The 25,278-nt window shown below is 40.9% G+C and overlaps 1 protein-coding gene across 8 annotated transcripts in view; it reads left to right on the top strand.

The window, feature by feature from the left end:
- The window catches only part of ETFA (electron transfer flavoprotein subunit alpha), a 51,673-nt gene that overhangs the window by 13,194 nt on the left and 13,201 nt on the right, over window positions 1-25,278 (top strand). For 6 of the 8 annotated variants that reach the window (XM_006027224.3, XM_025208397.1, XM_025208402.1 and 3 more), the window contains 8 exons: window positions 3,879-4,028; window positions 5,442-5,523; window positions 5,645-5,727; window positions 8,403-8,502; window positions 10,678-10,788; window positions 11,886-11,990; window positions 12,765-12,833; window positions 14,129-14,211. In XM_006027224.3, the coding sequence (XP_006027286.1) occupies window positions 3,879-4,028; window positions 5,442-5,523; window positions 5,645-5,727; window positions 8,403-8,502; window positions 10,678-10,788; window positions 11,886-11,990; window positions 12,765-12,833; window positions 14,129-14,211 (783 nt within the window). The remainder of the gene's footprint in view (window positions 1-3,878; window positions 4,029-5,441; window positions 5,524-5,644; window positions 5,728-8,402; window positions 8,503-10,677; window positions 10,789-11,885; window positions 11,991-12,764; window positions 12,834-14,128; window positions 14,212-25,278) is intronic. The other 2 variants (XM_025208398.1, XM_025208403.1) reach the window with 2 other exon arrangements.

Here is a 25,278-nt window from a genome sequence, read left to right as displayed (position 1 = left end):
GGGGCCCGCTGCCGCAGGCAGGGGCGTTTGGGGCGCTCGTGCCCAGCATAAGCTTTGCTGCTTGGTGGCATGTGGTGAAAAGCTCTGCAGTTGCATGCCACCTGAAGGAAGCTCCATGCACTGGAACTGGCTGCCTTCGCTGCTCCATGCCACTCAGGTCCAGGACTCCATGGGGAAACAGGGGCCGGGGCTCCCCTCCAGTTCCAGTGGAATCCTGGGACTTGTGCGGCAGGGAGCTGGGATGCACGAGTATGTGAGCTGTATGTGCATGGCAGGGAGCCCTGGTGATAGAGGCAGCTTGCCTGGGCTCCACTCCTCACCGCAGTGTGCCGTGCTAGCTGAAACCATGCGCCACCGGATGACAGTACGAGCATCATGAGTGCCCCTGCCTGCTGCAGCTGCGCACCATGGGGGGAATGTGTGTGGGGGGTCCCCACACCCTCCCCTCCTTCACACCCACACCCTGCCCACCTGAACTCTGTGCTGCTGCTGCCCTCCAGGGTGTGGGCTTTGCAATACTGCCAGCCCCATGCTCCCATCCAGCTCAGCTCCCCTGCCCCCACCGCTTTCCTACCTGCTGCCTGGAGTGAGCAGGATGCTGAGGAGGTCCCCCAGCGGCTGCAGCAGTGGCAGCAGCAGCCCTGCCCAAAAGCTGCTGTTGGCCTGGGCAAGCCCTTCTACTCACGAGGGTGGAAGTGAGGCACAGTACATTATGTTGGGGGTGTGGGTGGGTGCCTTGCTTACAACCTTGTGGGCGGAAGGGCTGTGCGGGGTACAATTAGTTGGTGGGTGCTGTGGGCCAGATGAAAGCGCTTGGTGGGCTGGATGTGGCCCACGGGCCGTATTTTGCTCATCCCTGATCTAGAAGATCCCACTCAGCATTTCTGGGCACATCTACACGTGCATTTACTGCACTGTATCCAATAGGTATGCGTCTACCCACGCACGCCTGTACTGCACAGTAAATATGGTGACTTATGCCAACTTGGGTATAAATATGATACCCACATCAGGCAGGTATCAAATGTATACCCGATTTAATTACTGCACAGTAGCACTGTGTATGTGGACTGACTTGGGACTAATTTTAGTTCCAAGTTGGTCCGCACACAGCGTTAATGCATTTTAATGCCTGCACGTGTAGACGCCAGCCTATTCCTGCTTACTTTGCAGTAACTTGAAGCCAGCATAAATGCACATATAGACACGCCCTCTGTGGTGCTTAGTTTCAGTTCTCAAACTGTGGATTTGTATTGCTAGAGATAACATCCTTGTTAATAGGAGTATACAGAGATGAGATGCAAAGAGGAAAGGTAACAGGAGGGCTGAGAAGCCCTCCTGACTTAATAGGGACATTGTGGTCCTCTTAAAAAAGAAAAAAAAGTATACGCATAGTAGAAGCTAGGGACGGTCCTTAAGGAGGACTATATTTTAGTGGCCAGCACTTGGAGGGAAATGATCAGGAAAGCCAAGGTGGTGACAGAGTTTAGGTTAGCCACGTGAGTCAAGGACAATAAGAAGTCTTTCTTTAGGTATGTAGGCAGAAGAAGGAAAACAAGTGGAAGTATGGGACCCTTGCTTAACAGTTCGGGACAGTTGGTAACTGACATTCAGGAAAAAAACTGAACTTCTGAATGCTGTTTTGATTTGGTATTTCACCGGACCATGGGGAAAGTCAAACGAGATGAGGCTCATAGGGTACATGCCGGGACTGACAGCCTCCCTCCTGTTGATGCTGAGCGGGTGCAATACCAACTAGAAAAACTAGACATAAGTCAGTGAGACTGGATGGACTCCATCAGAGAGTGCTGAATGAGCTGGCTGAGGTCATTACAGAACCCCTGGCAAAATTCTTCTAGAATTCATGGTGCACAGGGGAAATCTCTGAGGATTGGAAGAGGGCCAACATTGTGCCCATCTTTAAGAAGGGGAAGAGGGAGGACAACTATAGGCCGATCAGCCTAACCTCTATCCCAGGGAAAATCCTAGAAAAGCTCATTAAAGAATCTATGTGTGATACGCTCTCAGAAGGTAAAATTCTGAGCGAAAGCCAGCATGGCTTTGTCATGGGTAGGTCTTGTCTACCAAGCTCATATCCTTCTATGACCAGGTCTCTTGCCACCTGGACATGGGAGACGAGGTAGCTGTTATATACCTATACTTTCAAAAGGCTTTTGATCTAGTATCCCACAATATCCTTGTGGGAAAACTGGAAGATTGTGGGCTCAGCTGCTTGACGATTCAGTGGGTGGGGAAACCGGCTACAGGGTAGGACCCAGAGAGTTCTCATGAACGGATCCGTGTCATCTTGGCGTGAAGTGGCCAGTGGTGTCCTTCAGGAGTCCGTACTTGGACTAGTGCTTTTCAACACCTTTATCAGTGATTTGGATGGGGGAGTGAAAAGCTTGCTGGCCAAGTTTGTGGATGACATCAAGTTATGGGGCAGTGTAGCCACGCCAGAAGATAGGTTGCTGATACAGGCAGACCTGGATAGGCTCGAGAGTTGGGCAGACCAGGACCAGATGAAGTTAAGCACCTCAAACTGTAAGGTGCACCATCTGGGGGCAAATAACCCTCAACATACATACAGGCTCAGAGGTGACAGCCTGACCTGCATCATGGATGAAAGGGACCTAGGGGTAATGATTGACCATTGCATGAACATGACCTGTCACTGCGATGTGGTGGCCTGCAGGGCAAACAACACACTGGCATGCATCAACCAATGCATCTCTTGTAAAGCTACAGAAGTGATACTCCCACTGTACTCTGCACTGGTGAGACTGCAGTTGGAGTACTGCATCCAGTTCTGGGCGCTGCATTTCAGTAAGGATGTGGATAAGCTTGAGAGGGTCCAGAGAAGAACCACCTGTGTGATCAGGGACTTGCAAGGCTAGCCATACGAAGAAAGGCTGAGGGACCTGGGTGTCTTTAGCCTAAAAAAGAGAAGGTTGATAGGGGACTTGATAGTGGCTTACCGCTATATCAGAGGAGTGCATCAGGAGCTTGCTGAACAACTGTTCACTAGGGCACCCCTGGGGAAGACCAGGACCAATGGATATAAACTCCTGGAAGGCCACTTCAGGCTTAATACTAGGAAAAACTCCTTCGTAGTTGGGGTGTCCAGACTGGGGAATAAACTCCCTCCAGAGGCGGTGCAGTCACTTACCCTGGAGATTTTCAAGAGGAGACTGGACAATCACCTCACTGGGGTCACTTGACCCCAGTTGTCTTCCTGCCTAGAGGGGGGGGGCTGGACCTGATGATCTGTAAGGTCCTTTCCAGCCCCTGACAGTCTATGAATCTATGAGACAATAGACCTGATTACCCACGCATCAGCCCTCTTGTTTCTCTGCAAGTTTGTGTACACAGAGTCAAGCCCTTGCCTCTCTCTAAAAGTGCAAAGTTTCAAGAAGTTAAATGAATAGTGGATATCAAACAAGAAGAATGCACTTTTTGTAGAAAACAATGATTAAATCGAGGCTTTGTGACCAGTGATTTAAATTGTGACTTAAGTTGTGTGTTAAATTTAAACCCATCCTGGTAGGTTCCCATCAGTATATTTGCCTAATATGGGCTCTGTGTTTACTATACTTAGTGTGGCTTATATGCAGTCAGCTTCATGGTTGGTTTCCATTATTGAGCACATGGCCCTTTTGGCAGCAGTTTAATGGTAGGCAGTGTGATTACTGAGGTTTTGTTATATACATATATAAGATGGGGGGCTTTTTTCCCCATGCTGGATTGAGGGGGAGGGGGTGGTGGACCTTATCTTGGATTTGAGTAAATATAATATTAGGTGATCTTTGTAAAACCCTCTAAAACGTTTGTTTCTTTGGTGCTAAGTATTGGCTCACTCTCTTTCTCTCTCTGTTAAGGCATCAATGCTTCGACGGTTTCAGAGTACGTTGGTAATAGCTGAACACACAAATGAGTCTCTCACACCTATTACGTTGAATGCTATCACTGCAGCAAAATGTCTGGGAGGTGAAGTATCTTGTTTAGTAGCTGGTACTAACTGTGACAAGGTAAGGAAACTTGATTGTTGTTTAAGTGAATTGGTGAATGCAGTTAAACTTTATATATCACAACCTGTTATTTCACAGCATTGGATGAAATGAGCTACAACCCATGAATTTAGGGGTTTTTTTAACTGAGAAAACCAGGATCTCTGATTATCACATTTCAGAAAAAAACATCTGCAGGACAAGTTTTGATTGAAATACTTCCATTTGTACCCCCTTATTCTAGAGTTTCTTTTGTATTTCTAGCTCAAAAGAGATGGGAAAACTATTGCCTTTTTTTTAATTCCATGTATTTGTATGTTGAGCACTCAAGTTATTTTGAAAAAGGACACTGTACAGAAGATTTTTTTTTAAGTAGTATGAATGTGTATATGCAGGATAAGAAAGCCCAATTAATTACTTAAACCAAAGTAGCTGCTGTGGAACAGCAGTTTGATTTCTTATCGTCTTATTTTGTTGGTTTCTGGGTATAACTGTAGTTCATAGAACATGGATATATTGTGGGGGTTATTCAGGTACCTCCATTAGTCCAGCTCTGTCTTATCTGAAGCATGCATTCAGTAGTTTAAACCAGCGTTTCCCAACCAGTGTGCTGTGGCACAAAAGTGTGCCATCAGAAATGAACAGGTGTGCCATGGAATTTTGCCATGGCAATGAGCTACAATAGGTATGAGGATGGGAAATGCATTAATGGATGTGCTATGAAAATTTTTTATGAATGTTAGTGTGTCTTGGGCTGGAAAAGGTTGGGAAACACTGGCTTAAACTTCACTTCTGTATACTTTTTACAGATACAATATACATCATAAGAATAGAAAGGCAACTTAGCAGCCAGGCAAGAGCTAGTGGCATCATACTGCATTACACAGAACTCCCTCCCTTATGAACAAGGAGAGTATAATATTAGTTTTTGTTTTCCTTTGTTTTTGGAACATAGGGCCAATCTGTTTTTCCACTAAAATAGCAAAACTTAATGAGTTCAGGGAAAACAGATCAAACTTTCAGATAATCTGATTAAATCAGCTGTAACATTAGTCTGACTACCTAGTACTGATCTTGCTGCATAAAAATACAGGCTTATTGCATACTTCTGTTTACATGAGGCAGTTTCCCTTAAGTTGGTTTCCATTCCAGTTTTGCCTTATCCACAAAGTATTTGTATTGGCGAAGCAACTCTTGTCTAGTGACTGGGCAGTGCTCTGGGAGTCAGGAGACCTGTATTCTTATTTCACTGGATTCTTGGTGTTTTTCTGCTTTACTCCAACTTTGTTTTACCTATTTAGATTTTGAGCTTTTCAAGTCAGGGCTGATTTTTACTACTTGTTTGTATGGTCTCTAACACTTACTGCCTCAGCTTAGTTGTGGCTGACAGGTGCTAATATTACAACAATAATAATAATACATTTATAATCATAGGTAGCACAAGAGCTCAGCAAAGTGCAGGGTGTTGCGAAAGTTCTAGTGGCTCATCATGATGTATACAAAGGATTTCTACCAGGTGAGAATGATTTGCATACATTTGATACAGATAGCATGGTGTTGTTTTTGGCAGTGAAAACCATACTTGAAAACATAAATAAGACTGTTTTAAACTGTGACAAATGTATTTTTTTCTCCAGAGGAGTTGACTTCATTGATTTTGGCAACTCAGAAACAGTTTAATTACACACACATCTGTGCTGGAGCATCTGCCTTTGGGAAGGTGAGCAGATGAATATCGCACCAAAAATCTGCAGTATGTAAGAAGCTAAGAGCTTGTTGTACTTGCATTATTAGTTTGGTATCTGTGAAAGGATTTTAGTGTATATTCTGTAACCACAGTGGAGTTTTTACAGATGTTTCAGCAGTGCCTGCTGGAATGGATATAGTTAAAGCTGCATTGCAGTTTCTAAAATTAATTTTAGACTTACTTTCAACACCTTGGAATTTGGCAAAGCAGTAATTTAAAGCAAATGTTTTACTTTACTTTTATTAGTCATACCCCCAAAACAATTTATACTGTGTTTAATAAAGTAGGACCTAGAAATCTGAAAGCATTATATTTTATAGTAAAGTAATATAGTAAAACACAAAAACGGGATCCCATAAAAAAACTAGCTATCATAGTTATTGTTTTACACTTTCTCTTTAGTTGTGTTTGCATGTTTGAAGGAAAGAATCACGTGTCTTTTAGCACGGAACAGTCCTTTACATATGTTTTTGGAGTAAAGCAGACTAAAATAAAGTTGTAAAAAAATCATGCACAAATAACAAATGTCTAGCTAAAACTTGTTGTTTTTTTATAAGCAAAAATGTCACAGATTTCATAATAAAGCCAGAATACCACGCTTTTAAGGTACGAGATCCTCAGTACTAGCAGTTCACTCGGATCAATAGTGCAGCTGATGGTATTGTTAAAGTGGGACAGTCTTTTATAAGCATTCTGTGAGTAATATGATCAGGCTTCACTCCTATCACCTTTCACTTGCAATCAGTAACAGTTCTTGTCAGCTTTTAGTTTCATTTCAAGAGACTGCTAAATCCAGTAAGGCTGTATTTGGTCGCTTTGACCCAGAATTTAGTTGACTAAAGATTAGTGGATTTAACTGTAGATAAAACCTTTTTTCCTAAAGTCTGGGTCTGACACCATATTGAGTCCTGTTTTTCTGTAAGAGAAAATCAGTGCATTTTTTTTTTTTGTAGTAAGAATCCTCTAATACGAGTAAAAGTGTCAGAAGTAGGCTTTGTTTGCATATTTTACCAAACTAGGAGAGAAAATTGAACTTGCTTTCCTCATGCAAAATTTTTGTTTTTTATTTAACAACTGCAAGCAAGGATGCAAAGATATTTTTTGTAGAGTAGAAAGAAGACTATATCTTAACATTGACATGTAATTAAAGTTTCATTGGCTTTTGGGGTTCATATTAGAGGTACGCTGATACGTTGGTCCATATTGTATTGGCTCTGATAAAAGGAAAGCCGGTGGGGGGCCTCAGCCTGTGCTGCACTTGGGGCAGGCTGGGCAGTGGCAGCGCTGAGAGGGAGGCTATGGGGTGGCTATGGTGAATTTTGGGGTGGCTGTAGCCACCCTCACAGTGCTGCCACCATCCATTCCCCCCACTTGCCCCGAGCACAGCCCTGGCCCAGCCTTTCTGCTTGGAAGAGGCTGGTACAGCCCCAGCCCTGAGTGCACAGCGGGCAGCCTGCTGTTGCTCCACACACAGATCTGGGGGGCACATGCCCCCCATGTCTCCCCAGGCATGTGCCCCCCCCCCGCGCTCTGCCTTGGCTGTGCCGCGCCTGCTGCTGCCCTTGCCCCAGCTCCACTCCTTCCCTCACCATGGGGGCCTCAATCTGTCCCCCATCATGCCCCTTCTCCCCCAACAGACTTACCAGCTGGACGCTGCTTTCCAAGCTGCCAGGCTGCATATTTGCAATTGGACTGGTATCATCTGATATGGCTGGTTAATAATTGGCCATTGGTATGAACCCAAAAAATCTTTATCAGTGCACCCCTAGTTTATAAACAAATTTGTTCCCTAATCTTGGTATTTTGAAGCCAGTTTCTAAAAATGCATATTTTTAGAGTACTCTTATTAGAATCCAGCAATCCATAACTGTCAGTTTTGTGAGCAAATGGCATCCATGTTCAGTTTTAAATTATTAAAGCAAATAAGCCTCAAAATTCAACATATTGATGAGAACAGGCCTTACGAAGAGAGGCTGAGAGCCATGGGACACTTCATCTTGGAAAAGCAAAGGCTCGGGAGCGACTTGGTTGCAGCCTTTAAGTACATAAGGGGTGTGCATCAGGATCTGGGGGAACACCTGTTCATCAGAGCACCCCAAGGGATGACAAGGTCCAATGGTCACACACTCCTCCAAGACCGTTTTAGGCTGGACATAAGGAAAAACGTCTTTACTGTCTGAGCTCTCAAGGCCTGGAATAGACTCCCCCCAGAAGTGGTACAAGCCACTCTAGACTCTTTTAAGAAACATTTGGATGTTTTATCTTGCTGGAATCGTTTGATCCTAGCTGACTTCCTGCTCCTTGGGCAGGGGGCTGGACCTGATGATTTTGCGAGGTCCCTTCTAGCCCTAATGTTTATGAAATGTTGGATTAAGAGTTTAGTTACTGTCAGTCTCATAAATACTATAATGTTGTAGTGGGTATGCATTAGGTGGCAAAGATTGTACCACCTGCTGTACTAGAAGCCTATCGTTATGTCTGTGTACACACACGTGCATACCCCTTCCATGCTGCACATGCTACATTTCATAACAAGTTAGGATGTTGATTGTAAATTAGTTGTAGTTCATATACTAAACAGTCATCTTGCATCTCATATCCTGTCAGCATCTAGAATGCTTGCTAACTTATAAATATTTATCTTCTAGAATCTTCTTCCTAGAGTTGCAGCCAAGCTTGATGTTGCTCCTGTTTCTGACATTATAGATATTAAGTCACCTGACACTTTTGTAAGGACTATATATGCAGGTGAGCAATACAGGATGGCGTGTATAGACTGTACTGTATCTAATCCTGCTAACTTTTATTATAAAATTGATATTAGTACAACTTTGAATGTGTAAGGTAGGGTGGGCAATTATTTCTGCTGGAGGGCCACTTAAAACAAGTTTGGTGAGCTGTCAAGGGCCACACACACACACACACGCACACAGTCTGTCAGAGGATATCATTTTAACAAATTATAGATAAAAACATTGTATATTAAACATCTACAACATAGTTTAATTTTATTTAAAAAAATATTATTGATCCTAATTTTTTTTGAGTACTGTATATAGAGGCAACTGCATAATAACTCAAAATAAAGTCTTACTCTTATATATTGTGTGGGGTGGTGAATCTATGTGTGTGTTTGGTGGGGAGCTGCCTATGTGCTAGGTCCCGGTAGCTGGCTGGCTGGGGGTGGGAGGAGGGAGGGATGTGAGAAGCAAGGGGTTCGTGCAGCGGAGTTCTCCTAGATTGTGCAGGTGCAGGTTCGGTCCACTTCCCTTCCCCCCCCGCATGGGGCTGAGCCCTGCCTGCTCCTGCCCAGGATAGCCCATGTCATGTTCCCTCCTGTACCCGCCCCGGCCTGCGCACACAGCTTCCCAGTGGGGCTGCCTTCCATCCGCTTGGTAGTTGGCAGGTGGTTGCTTATTGTGCCAGAATGGGTGGAGCCCCGTGGACTAGGGCATGAGTTGCCTGGTTGCAGCTTGCTCCCTACCCATTGCTGCTTCCCTACCCTGCCTGATGCTCAGAGTAGTGCAGCAGGAGCAAGAGGGAGGAGGAGCTGCTGGGGGCAGGAGTAGCCCCTCTGGGAAGTTGTGTGCACTGTCTAGGGCCCAGACTGTTCAGCAAGCATGGACAGGAGTGCGGCATAAGCAGCCCTGGGTGGAAGCTGGCAGGGCCCAGCCCCAAGTGACACACAACGTGAGCAGCTGCCGGCCAGATACAATCAATTGTCAGGCGCCTATGAGCTGGGTCCAATCAATCGGCAGGCCAGATCCGGCCCATTGGCTGTATTTTACCCACCAGTGGTGTAAGGAAATTCAAGTTTGGGTTTTTAAACGACTGAAGTTAACAAGAGTGAACCTGGAAAATAAAAATGAATGTAAATATAATTTTTCATGATATGATAGGATTGCAACTCAGAAACTGGATCTGACATTTCAATTAAGTGAATCTGGTGATAGTCTTCATCAATATTGTATTTTGTTGTTAATGCACTTCTGATCCAATTTTGTAAAATATAAGATGTTCAGATAATTGTCTGCCTTTAATATGGGTAGCAGTATTCTGATTTGAGACATCTGTAAGGTTATTTTTCCTAGTTATGAAGACATTTATCTGATTATTTATAACATTTAATTGACTTTCTTGAGTAATTATTTGCTACCCTTGTTAGTCTCGTTTTTCTCATGCTTGTCTGATCTAATGTTTTAATTTGGACATGAGCAGATTAGTCTGTTTCCTAAATTTTGTTGTGACAGGATTTTCATTCCTTTAACTTTCTCTTAATCCAGCATGGCATTTGAAAGAATTTGTATTACGTCTGATACTACTACATCAAATTATAGTTCAGTTGTGGTGCATTTTAAGTAATTAAGGGGTTAAAGATGTTTTTAAATGTAATTTACTTTCCTCTCTACTCTTTCTGGCATTCATAGTTGAGAAATATAATTGTCTTTCATTGGTTAAGATGCACAGAACCAAATATTGTCCTTGGTTGGAGGGGGAGGTCTGTTTGCTTTATTTTGATCAAGTTATATGACACTTTAAAAAGCCCATTCTAAAATCTAGGACTCGAATCTAGTAATGAAGCTTTCAGTCCTTACACTCCATTCCTTGTCTTTAGAAGTTAAAAATGCATAAATTAGAGTTCATTTGACTGCAACCATGTGCTTTCCTTAGAAAGGGGAAAGACTCACTCCTTCCACTGGCATGTCTTGAAAACCTTGCGAGATAGGAAGGAAATGTAAAGTATTTGGAAATTGCAGTTTTAAACATCCAAACTTTCTAATCTGGGTGATCTAAGCCTGTAATTTCAGAGGGGCAATTTTGTAAATGCTATATTTTGTTTTCTGCTAGAAGCTTTGGTATATCTTTGTGTTTCTCTGATGCTCTATGGGGTATGTTTTTACAAGACATTATGATCTTTCTCAGGAAATGCTGTGTGCACTGTGAAGTGTGATGAGAAGGTAAAAGTGTTTTCTGTACGTGGAACTTCTTTTGAAGCTGCACCAGTAACTGGTGGTAGTGCTAGTCTAGAAAAAGGTGAGAGTTTTATTTTGATACTTTTTCAGTTTGCCATTTAGATTTAACTTTGTTCAAAGCATGCTTTAACTTTAATTATTATAACCTTTGGTTCAAGGTTTTAAAATAAGTGCTTGGATTTTATAGATCTGCCAGTAAAGGGAAGATATGCATCAACTGCATCTTCTGCCTTTTACTTCTGAACCCAGTCTTTGTGAATATGAGAGTACCTATTTAAACCTATTCCTTGTGTCTCCTAAAACTTCTCTTTTATCTTTAAAGTTGCCCCTTTTTTTAAAGAGTCTTAAACACCAGTTTGGTTAAATTTAAACATCCTTTATTTGATTTAAACTTGGCTTAATTTCAATTCAGTTTAAATCGAGCCGTTTATCATCCTACCACATCAATAAATAATGGGTTTAAGTTTGATTATGAGCATCCCATACTGTGTTTTGCATCACTTTTGACTAAATGAATTCAAAATAGCACATTACTTGAAAACAGTGCAACATGGCCTTGGTCACATTCCTCCTTTCTTGAGTTTGGGGCCATTTAAAACTACATAAGGGGAGCCACTAGCAACAAGGATCAGGTTTTTTTAAATTTCTCATGTATCCTAAACTTCCAAGAGACTGAGCCAGCATCTCTGAATTGCTGTCCAGTAAGGATCTTTAAGCTTGAGCAGTGCATATGATTAGCATATTGCAGTCATACTACTTAGCCAACTTGGCTATTTTTGACAATAGTTAAGCTTCTAACATAAGGCAGATGCAAAGTGTGTGTGTGTTTTATATAAATAAACCCACGCACACACTCTACAGGTGTTTGTTTAATTCGTTGGCTAAATTACAGTAATTTTCAGTAAACTTTGCATGTAGTACAACAGAAGACCATCTTAGAAGGGTAAATGAGTATGAATAAAGAGGTAAGTTATATTAGTAGCTCATAGAAATTGATGGGGGCTGGTATCTCAAAATTGTGCAGGAATTGTGAATAGCAGCTGTTGAAAAATATGAAAATTAGTGCTTATGCATTCCACTGTAGCTTAAACGAAACAATTAACATTTCAAGACCAATACACCCTTATTTATTTATTTATTTATTTATTCTGACATAAGCAGTAATGGCTCCAGCGCCAGTTGGTCAGTCTGAATGGCTTGAACAAAAGCTGACAAAGAGTGATCGGCCAGAGCTCACTAGTGCAAAGGTGGTTGTATCAGGTGGTAAGTAAATAATATAACTAAAGTAGCCTGTATTTATTTAGTACTGAAACTCACTTGTAGCAAAAAAGCTCCTTTGACCTGGCCCGTCATTTCTAGATAATAGTTTATTTATGATGCAGGGCCTTTTTGGAAGTGAGGAGATGCTCAAGAACTTGTATATCATTTTAAGTACCAGATCATAAAAGTCTATGACAAATGCTGACAGATGTTTTAAGGACATCACCACCTGTAAGTATGTTTAGAACCAAATGTGATATACCTTAAAATTATTACAACTGGCATAGAATAGACCAAGAAGGATCATCTAGTGATTCAAAATTCATCGCATTATGCTTGAGCAATAAAATTAAAAAAAACCTGATTTATGTCCTATATGTTTTTGCTAGCCTACTGCAGAGTTTTTTAGTTTGTTTTTTTTTTAACTAGAGCCAGCAGAGGGAGCACAAGTTAATAACAAACCTCATTCCCAGACCCTAACTGATAAGAACATTGACAGATGAGGAAGTAAACAAGGCACAGCATGCATGCACAGGAAATAACCACATTAATTAAATGGAAAAAAGCAGAATCTATATGAAGGAAACTTTTACTTTCAAGATTCATTGGCGTATTGAAAACTGTTGAGGAAAGTGTCAACAGTACCTTTTGCAGAAAGCATGTCAGTTCTCGTGAGAGTACAAATACTCATAACATGGGAATTGTGCATAGCAGACACATGGGTTACAAGGTACCTGAATGTAAAGTAATATTATTTTCCTTTTATTACTTTTTAAGGTCGAGGTTTGAAGAGTGGTGAAAACTTTAAATTGTTATATGACCTTGCGGATCAGTTGCATGCTGCAGGTATTTTTTCTTGTTTTAATAATGGCTGTTGAAACCAACATGGAAAAACAAAGTTTCATACTAGTGTTGGTATCTTTCTGCCATAATTTTATCAGTGGTAGTCCTTAAAAATCTTATCTGCCTTGCAACTTTTTATGTAACTTTGTTCTGCTGTTGTGGTCTTGTTGCCACTGTACTAAACAGCAGAAGGGAGAACCTGGCCCTTTTTCAGACTTCGTGATCTCTGGTGAAATGTAAGTATATATAGTACCTTGTAAGCAGGAAAATGCAACATGAGGAAAATTTTCATATAAATTTTTAAATAGCAACACAATGGAAAGGTTTTGAACTCAGATACCTTTGCTTTTATTGTAGACATGTCCACATACAGACATTCAATTAAAATAAAATCTTAGTGTCTTAAAAAGTAATTACTTTCTAATTATGAATACTTGTTTACGCTAAACATAAATCTAAATGTCTATTTGTGAAACAAGTGAAAGATTAATAGTTATTTTAACTGTTAAGTAATCCATTTTAAATAGCTGATAATGTGACTTCTCACAGTAAATGAACACCTCTAATTTATACCTGGCCTGGGTCCCTTGATAGTTTTTAGTGTTATGTTTGCAGTTTTCTATTTTTAAGGCTTCTCCTCCTCCCTCTTGCTATATGACGTTAACAATGTGACCAAGCACAATGTGCCTGCAGAATATTTAAATAGATAAGTTAATTTTTTTTCAGTTATGGTAACTTTAGGTTTTACTTGCAACAATAATGATTGATCTTGTTGTAAATTAAATTTTATTAATTAATTAAAAAAATTAAAACATTAATTTTATTACTTAATGACTTTCCAACAATATTTAGAACCTTAGTTTACAAATAAAAGGAAAAAAATTGAAAACCTTTGCTATAACTGACCTTAGTATGGAATGGGATTTATATAATAATTTTTATGCATATGAGATGAGCATTATGAGAGTGTTATATATATATATATATATATTAAAGCAGTAGAAGAAAGTAATGAAAATGTACAAGGTTGAAATCCTTAGTTTTCAGTATACAGCTGTGTGATGCTGGGAGTATGGATTTCCTGCTGTTTCTGAAATGCACTAACACTCGAATATCTGGAAATTTCAGTGTGTCATATAGAGGAATTACTATAAGAATATGATTTTAGGACAGAAGTTTCCAAATACATGCCATTACAATACAGGACTCTTCAGTGAAATATATACTCTTTAGTGGAGATTAAATTTGGCTTGCTAATATTTTAAAAGAAAATATTGGAAATATTTTCTTTCAACTAGTTGGAGCTTCCCGTGCAGCTGTTGATGCTGGCTTTGTCCCCAATGACATGCAAGTCGGACAGACGGGCAAAATAGTAGCACCAGTAAGTATGGGACTGCCTTTCTCATAAGAATGCTACATGTGTTCCCTGTAGTTAATCCTATCTTTTGAATATCAAGTGTGGTAGCAGTTTTTGTTAGTAATCTCTAAAACAGGATGGGCAAAACTTGGCCTGTGGGCTGGATCTGGTCCACCAGGTGATTCTCTCTGGCCTGCGGCAGGTCCCACAGCCCTGCCTGGCTCAGGTATGGGGAGCAGCCCTGGTCCTGGTGCATGTGGTTAGTTCTGCTGCCACCCCAAGCACAGAAGTCATCTTGGCGCAGAGCACAGCCTGCCCTTTCCCCGTGTGAGGCTCTTGAGCATGCCAGGAACTATAGTCCATAGGGCTGTGTGGTGCAGCAGCTGGATTTGGCTTCCCAGCAGCCCCCATGGTGACAACTCACTTTCATCCTCACACTCCAGCTGCTGCTGCTAGTGTCTCTGCAACCACTGCCTGGGCACTGTGGCCCGTCTGCCCTGCACCCATCTCTGGGAGTGCTGGACAGAGTGGGCAGGCAGGGTCTCCATGGAGGCTGGCCTGGGATCCCCACAATCAGGATATGCATGGCCAGGTGGATGGGATGGGGCCACAGGTGGGTGGGGAGTAGCATCCAGGAGTGGGACAGGCAGGCAGGACCATGAGCGGTGACAGCTTGGGGCCAGGGGCCAGGGCAGAGCTGTGACGAGCACCGGTTCCATGGGCAGCAGGCAGTGTAAACAATTGTGAGGGGACCAAGGCTGGGTCAGCACCCCACTCCCTCCAGCCCTCAACAGCTCACCAAAACTCTTTAAGTTGCCCCCTAGCTCAAATAATTGCTTACTTGTACTCTAAAACAAAGGTATCTTGTATTGTATTTTTAAAGCCCCAGCATCAGAGCTTCTGGTGTACCTAGTTCATTTTATGGCCACCTGACATGTTTTGCAGATTACTTCAGGTATGCCCCTGCTGGATTTCTTATAGATGTCTATTTTGCAGTTTTCAAGCAAAAGTCAGTGACATACCAAAGCTTATCATTGCCGAGTTCAGTTTTTAATTACGTGGATGATGTAATTGTGTTTTACAGATCTCTAGTTAGAAACGTTCTAAGACAGGGATGCTTCAGCCGCAGCCTGTGGGCCAGATCCACCCCATGGTGCCATGTCATCTGGCCTATGGGCTCCCCATGGGTACCACTGTTCCTCTACTGCCAAGTTTCTGGGCCTGCAGAGGGCCAGGGGTGGTGTCAGGGGAGGGCCAGGTTCCAGGGTCCAACCACCATGTGGGGGGCCAGGAGGTGGCAGCACCAGGCCCTTTGGCACCAATCCATGTGAGGGGGGGAGGGAGAGGTGGCACAGGGTCCCTGGGGCCCAGGCCTGGCACAAACGTGTGGGAGGTGGTAGCACCAGGATCCCAGTGCACAGGGGTGGAAGGAGGCAATGCTGGATCCCAGGGCCCAATCCTGGTGTTCACGGTTTGATCCAGCCCATGGACAGGTCCTGTGTCACTCATCTGGTTGGCAGGGCTAAAAGCTTGAGCTTCTCTGTTCTAAAGTCTTAAGTAAATTTTACTGAACTATTGCATTATGTGCTAGATAAAGTGTGTGCAAGGTGTGAAAATGTCAGAAAATTTCCTGTTAAGTTAAATTTCCAAAAGGTTCTGTTAAATTAAGTTCAGGAGAAATGTTGACTGTAGCAAGTCAGATTGCTTATAAGTAAGGTTGAGAACCTCTTCTTTAAAGCACATCTTTTTAAAGTCTAAAAACTGCATCCTTACTGGGATTATCTTGAAATTTGTTGTGCCTTATGTAAACTCACTGTAAAGTTTACAAGACAGATATAGGGTCACTTGATCAGGAGTTTCCAAAGATCTCCCCAGAAGTCCCTCTCCAGCCTTCTGTGAAGCCAACAGTTTTTATCAGCTTCTATCTTTTGTTAGTTTCCAGGAAGCTCTGGTAGTCCCTTAGGTAACTTCAGCTGTCAGACATTTATCCCAGTTAGTTCTTGGTGTCTACAGCTCCTTTGAAGAAGCAGTATTAAAAATGTTGAGGGAAGAGTTAGGGTCTTTAGCCTGTGCTGGTTTGCCAGACAGTTTGCCAGGTGCATATTCCAGCACAGTAGGCAGGTCTGTTTTCAGCCTTTTTTCACATAACTTATTTGTCTCAAGGGCACATGCAGTGGCGTAACTGGGGCAGCTGCCCTGCATTCCAACTTTGGGAAGCAGGGACCAGGAGAGGTGGAAAAAAGCGGCTGCAGCTGCAGTCACACGACTGCACAGCATGGCAGCAACTGGAAGTCGCCTTGTATGCGGCAGCTGCCCTGGGCACCCAGCCACATCATTGCATTTCTGAGAACATGCTTTGGCCATTGAGTATGACCTACACTGACATACTGTAAGTTTGAAACCAATCTTTGGCATAAATCTGAGAATGAGCCTTCAGTATTGAAATCTTCCACTGTCAAGGGGTTTTTATTCTTGGCAGATGTAATTTGAATACAGATTCAGGTAACTCAGAAGGCAATCAAATGATTTTTCAAAGTAAATAAATTGAACATGCCAGTATTCACTGGGAAGTGGTATTAAGAGGTATTAGAACAGGGTGGAAGCTTTAGGGGAAGGTTTAGGGCTGCAGCAAGAGATGAAGTGACTTTGTGGAAAGGGATTAAAGGAGATGGGTGAAAGAGGATCTGGCATCAGGATGAGAACTGAAGGCAATGCATATGTAAACCTCTGCAAACTGGGAAATAAATTGGTAACCCAGCTCTGCATGGGGTTGTGTGCAGGTTAGACTGGGTAGAGGAGAACAGATTTAAGAGGACCAGGGACATAGAAGGCAGCCAACACCTCCATTACTAGGATCAGGGAAGGAGAACAGGTTGTGTTGTGGGGCCGGTTCAGGGTCCAGCTTGGCCTAAGCAACCAGGGGAGCATGCAGCCTTCCAGTAAGCACCTACCTGTGACTTGTATGCAGCAGCAGAGCTTTTAGAAGCTATTATGCGCTAATAACTTGTAAAGTGCCAATAAATTACTGGGACAGGAAGAGGAGGTGAGGTGGAAATGTTGGTGGAGAAACTATGTTGCAGAAAATTGTGGATGAGGGTATGGAGAAGGAAAGACATCAGTCTTCCCTTCACGTAGTTGCTGTAACTGCCAGGTAATAAAATTTAGGATTTTGAGATGCAGACCATGGCTGAGATGTCTCACCAGCCCAGTCAGTTGTTATAGATGCCAAAGGTTTCAGAGTGTGACTTTTATCCTTATTCCACCAGTACAAAATGTACAACATGATGGAAGAGTATTTGGGAAATTGTATAATAATTTGTGGCTTCACGGAGAAAGCACCAAACTGGAACAGGGGAAGCCTGGGTTCTATTTCCTGGCTCTTCTGCTTTCTTGCTGAATGAGGTATCTCACCTCTTTGTCCAAGTTTTCCATCTATACATGTGCATTATGCTAACTACCTTTCTGTAGTGTCTTGAGATCTACATTCTAGCTTATGGTATTATTACCTAGCCAAAGCAGATTCTGAATTGCAAGTGCCTAAATGACTATTAGCTTCTAATAAAAACAATGTATTTGTGTTAAAAACAAAACAAGACTAACCAAAACTGTTAATGCATAATTAAGTTTATCTTGTCATGTGTTGTGTCCTAGATTATTGAATTTGGTGACATTCAGCCCTCTGAAAGTCTAGGAAACCTCAGAAATGTAGCATGGTAACACAACCTTCACTGTCCTCTTCGAGTGATGCCCTAGGCTTGTCTGTAACACACACATTTGCACTTTGTCTTTACAGATTGTGCCTGTCACTTGGGAAATAGAGCATGTGACAACTGTAGCATTGGGTTTAAACCCTTCCTTTTATGAAGGCAACATTTGTGCTAAGATGAGGTTATTGTCTAGGTGCTGCTTAAACTGAGTTTCCTCCCTAGCAACAGTCCTGCAGTTGCTTAATGTTGCATCCTGTTCAGCTGCTATTACAGACTTTTCTGTGTTGCCCCCAGTGATGCTTACACATCATTGAGCCCAAAGACTACCCTTGTATGCCACCATACTGCTGACTGGCTCTGTGCAAAAGACCTGCATGCAGTTCTTCTGATGCAGCTTAAATGACTAAGCCCTGAAGCGAGGCATTCTAGAGACCAGCTCTGTAAGCATTTGTATAAAATATGCTAGCTTTTGGAGGAGGAATAGGGCTAAGACTGCCCCCCCACAAGACAGTTGAACACATAGCAACACATAAAAGGCATAAGAAGTTCATGTGATTCTAAAGGCATGGTAAGTTTATATCAGAAATCTTTTAAGTGGCTAGAAAAGGCTCACAGTTTTGTCAGTAAATTATCTTAATTGACAAAACCCAGTGGGAGTAAATGAAATGAGAAGCAGCCCCTTTACCAGCATTTTACTGTACTCATTTTGCTTGAAAAACCTTTGAGAAATGAGTCAAAGAGCTAAATAATTAACTCTGGAGGACAATGGGTAGGTAGATGTAAATATACAAATAACTGAAAGGAACAAACACTGAAGAGGTAGAGGGAGAACGTCACATGGCACCACAGCTATAACTAGTAGTAGTTGAATAAAAATAGAGAAGGCAAAAATGTAGGATGAATGAAAGGAAGAAAGTTTCCTAGCAGATGCATTACATAGCAGAATATAGACTTCCAAAGAAAATGGTGAAATTCCAGTGTTTGGACACATGCAAATAGGTTAGACAAAAACAGGAAATACTTTTTTGTATGCTGCAGCATCTCATGAAAGAGTCTTCTCTTAAGATGACACATCTTTCATTTTAATATTCTGTACAGTCCAGTCAGCTTTCAGCCCAGAAAAGGACAATGCTGTATACTTTGCATCATTGTATTTACTGCATTTTCTTATCTACTAGCTTCATCTGGGAAGTGGGGAAGAAACAATCAGATATTTGTCTGGTCTAACTTGTTTTGTATAAGTTTTATTGATAACTTGTGGTTACCCTCTAGATGGTCACAAGTTCTCTCAACATTTGTTTCATTACTTTCATAGAGATTATTTATATATCCTATTTACTGGATGATATTTTGAAAGCTCAGTCTTGTACCAGCCTCAAAAAGGAATGGTGGGGAAATCACACACACTTTTTCTAGTATTTATATATTTTTTGTGTGTGTGTCTGAGTCCCTTGGAAAGTAATTGTTAGCAATAAGTGAACCAGCTAATTCCCTTAGGTCCCTAAAATGCATGTAATGTGTGTACTCACTTTTAACACATTCCTCTACTTGTTCATCAAAGGCTACATGGACAAGATCTTCATTACATGCTAATTGTCCACATATCCATGAGCATATTGAGGCAGCTAAAGTTCTGTAATGAAACACATTGGTGCATTACTTATGTTCTCATACCTGCAGCCAGCTCCTTTGTGTGAATATGTTTTTCGTGCATTACATTGGGGTATTTTATTAACAGGCCAGCAGATGCAATTGTTATTGTATAAATGGTTGAGTTGAGGCCAGTAGGTGGATAGCAGGTGGAACTAGCTTTGGGGAAACGGACCAGGCTTGGGAAATCATTTTTGGAATATCTCCTCTAAAAATCCACTAGTGTTGAAAAGGAGCTCTACAGTAGCAAACTTCAGAGAGCTGTTTGCATACAGCTGGGACTGAATTTACAGACTACCTCTCTCTGACTTGCTAAAAAGCTAAAGATTGACAACCCCTTTCATCCTGCATTATCCAGTGTGGCTTTTAACTCCAAGAGAACTGTGTTCACAAATTGATGCTCTGTTCCTTTGGGGTTGGTGCAGAAACATTAAATTGTACTAAAATATTCATATGTGAGTGCATTTAGCTGAAAGCAATTGATGTGCTTTCCCCCAGAGACCAAAAAGAAATGCTGTATGGCCCTGCACTCCAGCAGACACCCTAAGCACGCTTCTTAAGTGTAATTACATGGCTTGGCTGATCAAAGCCCTTAAAGGTTCTTAAAGTGAAAAAGATTAGCACCGGACGAAACTGCTATACTTGGTATATTGTTCAGTAATATCTACTACTTGAATTCAAAATATTCAACAGCCTCATTGCATAGTACATTTTGGAGTAATTGTTTGATATACAGTGTAATGTATATGAACTGGTGTCAAGCCATAAAATGTTTTACAGGTTTAATAGCTTGTAATTGGAAGGAATCCTTTGTATGAAGTAACTCTCATTACTAAAATTTCTTTCTAATTCCATTGTCCTTTCACTCTTGGGGGGGCAGAACATATTTGGGCAGCCTGCAGAAAGATTGTGTGCGCCAGAGGGGTTCATTAAACTAGCTGTTTAAAAGCATGCCACTGCTATGATGACAAATTGATGTACACTGAAGATTTTCAGTGTCATTCAGAAGTTGGCATGAAAATCAATAGGAGCTGACAGCATACTTGCAAAGCAGCTACCTCATCTTGTGTTACACCCGTGAAAGATGCAAAACGGTACCTTCAGAGAATTCAGAGTTATACCATAAATTGAGAATAAAAAATTGTTCTTGTGGTTTTCTTAAGCAAATAAACCTTTGACTGCCCTGAGGCAGCCTCAGACAATTTTAAATATTCTTGAAAGTAAATATCTAGTAATATTATTAGACATGTCATGCTTAAGAAATTATCATTCCATAAATAATTTTAACATCTAGTATGTACACAAAGATGTTGAATAGAATGATAGTTGCAAACCCACAGATAGAATTCCTTAGCACAGTATATAACTGGAATATGGACTTTAGACCCTGTCCTGCAAACTTGTATATGCGAATTCTCTTGAGCTTTTCTGGATCTGCTTGGCCTGGATATGTGCATTGGGTACATGGTTTTTAAACTGCTTTTTAGCACATAACCTGGTAGCCTAGGTGGCCAGTATTTTGAAATGTTGTTTTAAAAAACAACACTATATTAGAAAAATCTCTCCTGTAGCACCTCTTCTCATTTTGGTTAAAAAAATAAATAAATTCTCTTGTCTGAAATTGTAGCTGCTTGAAACCTGAGTCAAAATCCAGGTTTGAAGTAGGATAAAATAAGAACTTAAAGTGCTGATTCTTCAAAATTTTTCTGCACCAAACCTAGTACTGTAGCTCTCAGGAGGTGTCTGAGAGGAATGGTTAGGCCTTTCCCTGGGCTCTGATTCCTGCTACTCACCCCTGTGAAATACTGTGTGGTCAGCCAGGCAGATTAAGCTCCTAAGCCAACAACTTCCGCACTTCTTGTTTCTTCTGTTCTACACTTTCTTCCAGTTAGCTCTGGTTCTTTCTCCAACCCTTATGCCTACTTTTTTCTACTGTTTTTTACCAGAGGACCCCACCAATATGTATATTCCTTTATGAAATTAAAGAAAGTTTAAATTATTCAGAACCACCAAGATGAGTATATATTTTTATGATCATTTTGTCATATCTCGGTGGCCTGCGCCCTTCCTTGTTCCTCAGCTTACTCTTCTTCAGAAAAGTCACAGGGATCTGTTTTACAATAAGGAGCAATTAATGGGAAGCATCCTGTCTGTAGCAGTGTCTCTGTAATTACAAGTCTAAAAGAAAAAATTTACTTTGTGAAGTCATTTACCACACAAGGTAAATTTCAGTTAGTTGCTTTTCACTTCCCAACAGGGATATCTAACTGAAAGACAAAGCTAGTGATATGTTTGGGGCTTAAATATACAGGAAAGTATTTTTTTAGACTAAGAAACCTAGTAATATATATGTGATCCTCTAATGAGATGACATTGCTTTTCCTATCTATGTGGACAGGAAATATACATGGATGTCTGGTTCTTGATAAATTGGCTTCCTTCCCAAGACCAGCCTTCAGAATTTTAGCAGATTGATAAGAAGGACCTCATAGCCTAGAAAACCAGCACTTCATGAATCTCTCTAAAATTCACAACACACTTTAATAGGGCTTGTAGTAAAAACAATACAATTTTAGATTAATCTCTTATAGAATCATAGAAAATTATGCAGCATCTGTTTTCTCAGTTGGGATAATTACAATATCATATTCTAACTCTGTGTGTGTGTGTGTGTGTTATATTACATCTGTTAGCCATAGCAGCTGCAGTTAAAATGGGATGACCTCAAGTAGTAATCTGTTCCATAAAAAGTGAGTGAGAGATCATAATTAATATGATCTCTTGTATAGTTTGATACATATGTGTAGAATTTGGATGGGTCTTATAGCCGTATGCAAGTTTTCTTGACATCTATTTTATACAATTTTTAAACTCAAAAAGAAATATACCATTAATTATCCACCTTTTTTCCGTGTAGTCTTTGTCAGTGTTTCTGGAAATACTTTTCTAGAAAAGTGAAAAAACTCCAGGAGTATGTAAAGCTATAAGGAAAACTTTAATTGGCATAATAAATGAAAAGCTATGGGAATGGTGATAATGGAGGTTAAATACCACTTTTGGGTTGGTACAGTAATTTTGATGTCAGAACCCACAAGTAAAAAATGTGTAGATATTCTGAGAAGGATGCAAGTTATATTGGAAAGTCCTCTCTTTTTATGTATGCACATGCCATCTACATTAACCTGCCTATCATTAGTAGATCTCTATGTTCTGCAGTTCAGCCTGATAATTGAGTGGCTTTTTAAATGACTGAATAAAGCACTTCTCTAATCTCATAAAGATGTTTTGTTTTGTTTTTCCCAAATCACATTTTGAACCAGTTGTACTAATTCTTAAACATGAATTTTAGGGCATTTTTAAAAACAAACACTTCATATTTGCTTCTGAGCTTACATAGTGATTGTACTTTTTACAACCTTTGCTACATAAACTACTTTTTAAATATTCATAAATGTTTTTGAGTATTTATTTATAAATGCCTCCTTCAGATTAATTAAAAAAATATTAAACTGCAGTTGGCTTCATTTGTAAGAGTTAGCACCAATATTTTAGATATGTTTTTTTTTTCTTGCCAAAAAGCCCTACATTTTGCATTGAAAATGAAAAGCAAAGAACAGACAAAGGACAGACTCCAGCATCATGAAGATTCATGCAATGTATAAGAATGTCTGTTTGCAAAATTGTCAGTAATAAAGACCACATGTGTTTCAATCCTTTCTTTTTTTAATAAATCTCTGTCTTTAGGCCAGATTACCTATATTACCTGATAAATTTGTAACCAGATTTTTCAAATGTAGGAACCTAAAGCCGGATGTAGGCTCCTAAATCCCAGGATTTGAAACAAGATTTGAAAATCTGGCTGCTTATTAAAGGGCCTAACTTTTGCTTCCTCTTTTTAAACCTTTGCCCTGGGCAATATTTCATTTTGTTGTTTTACTAGTAGCATTGCTGCAGGATCTGCTGGCTCAGTGCTTGATTGTGTCAAAGATGGATTTGTATAACAGCTTTAAAGGCAGAAAGAGAACAGCCACAAAGACTTTTTCCTGAACCTCCACCCAAAGTTCTAGTGTTGCAGGCCACTTCCAGGACATGTGGGAAAGCAGATTCTGGATTGAGGCATGTGTAAACATTACTATTTGAACTCAGTGAATGTGAATTTTGAATACTGATTTGGCAAAAACAAATACATTTTCTCTTCACGTTTGTCTTGACCTTTTAATTCAGTGCCCAGAGAGGTAGGTGGGGAGGGAAGGGGTGTGGAATTTGACTTATTTGGCATCAGACCATAACAGTCAGGTTTTTCATGTACTGGAACCTGGTAGAATAAAATATTCCATTAAAGTGAGTGTTCTCAATTCATATGGGAGTTACTTTAAAGAAGGAAGTTGGTGTGTAGGAGCACTGGTGTCTAAGCTTGACCTGTAAAATGTAATTTTAGAAGAAAGAACAGAACATTAGTAGCATAGTCAAAGTCAGGGGAAAAAAAGATGGGGGGTGGGAAAGTAAGCCATATGCAGGACTTTCTAGGCAAAACATGCTGAGAGGTGGTTAGACTAGGGGTGAGCTTATTTCTCACCCCTAGTCTAGTCCTAGTGCCAAGGAATGAAGTGTGTGTAATGTGCATGTCTGGAGAGCTGCCAGTGAGGGAGCAGGGGATGCTGGAGACTGGGGCTCTGTCCCAGGTGCCTCATCAGTTTTATTAAATGAAGGCTTTTGTCCTATTTTCAACAGGACTCTTGGAACAGATTTTTAAAAATTGGACTGACCTGGCAAAAATGGGATGCATCATTCCCTAAGTAAGGCCACACTTTTATAATAAGCCTTATTTCCTTGATTTAATTTCTACTATGCAACTTTTAGTTTGGGGCCTTGGAGCCCATAAACCAACCCCAGCTTACTTGAAGGCTGAGAGGGGGAATGTTGTCTTTTAGTTACAGGGAAATGGGTGTTACAAAGACTAGTGAACCTTTGTGAGTGGGGTGTGGTGTCCCTGTCTTATCATTGCCAGTCTTTAATAAGATGTCAGAGATCAAGATTAGAGAGCCTGGTGTGGTAACCAGGAGGGATTTGGGAGTCTCTTGGGCTGCATGTAGACATCCAAGGAGAAGGCCTTTTGTCCCCAGAACCTACAGATGTAAAAGTCCTTCGGAAGTATGAGGGATAAAATGTTCAAAGTGTGTGGCTCATGCAGTGCTCTCCCATACTACCTACTGGAGGAGGAGCAGCAATGAAAGTTGGAAGGGTTTTGTATGTATATCAAACAAGTATCAAAAGGGTGTTTTGATTTACAGAATTTAAATTTGATCTAGGTCTCAAATGAGAGAATTTTTTTTAAAGCCTTGAAGGTTAAAATTGAAGTTTTTGTTTCGTGTTTAGTAAAATTGTGACTGGAGCACAATGAGACTATAATGAGATTTACACATTTTAGAAGTTGGGACATACTAATGGACAGTAGGGGATTAGAAAAGGCATTTGGCCAAAGATGAGGGCTGTATGTGATCACTTGCTTATTTATTACTCTGTATGGAACATCCTTTTTTGTATAGCTGTTCTTTCATGTGTAGATAACTTACTTTGGTGTATTGTTTGCATTTCAAAAGGAAAGGGTTAAATTAACATAGACAAGGGCCAGCATTGTGTGCTTCTTGTATTTCAGTAAGAATTATACGCTGTGCTATGAGGAGTAGAAAGAGAAAACATAAAAGTCATCACTTTTGTGTTTTGGATCCCTCTA

The sequence above is a fragment of the Alligator sinensis genome, unplaced genomic scaffold (genome assembly GCF_000455745.1).
Source record: "Alligator sinensis unplaced genomic scaffold, ASM45574v1 scaffold954_1, whole genome shotgun sequence".
NCBI lineage: Eukaryota > Metazoa > Chordata > Crocodylia > Alligatoridae > Alligator > Alligator sinensis.
This window is presented reverse-complemented; position numbering and strand designations above follow the sequence as displayed.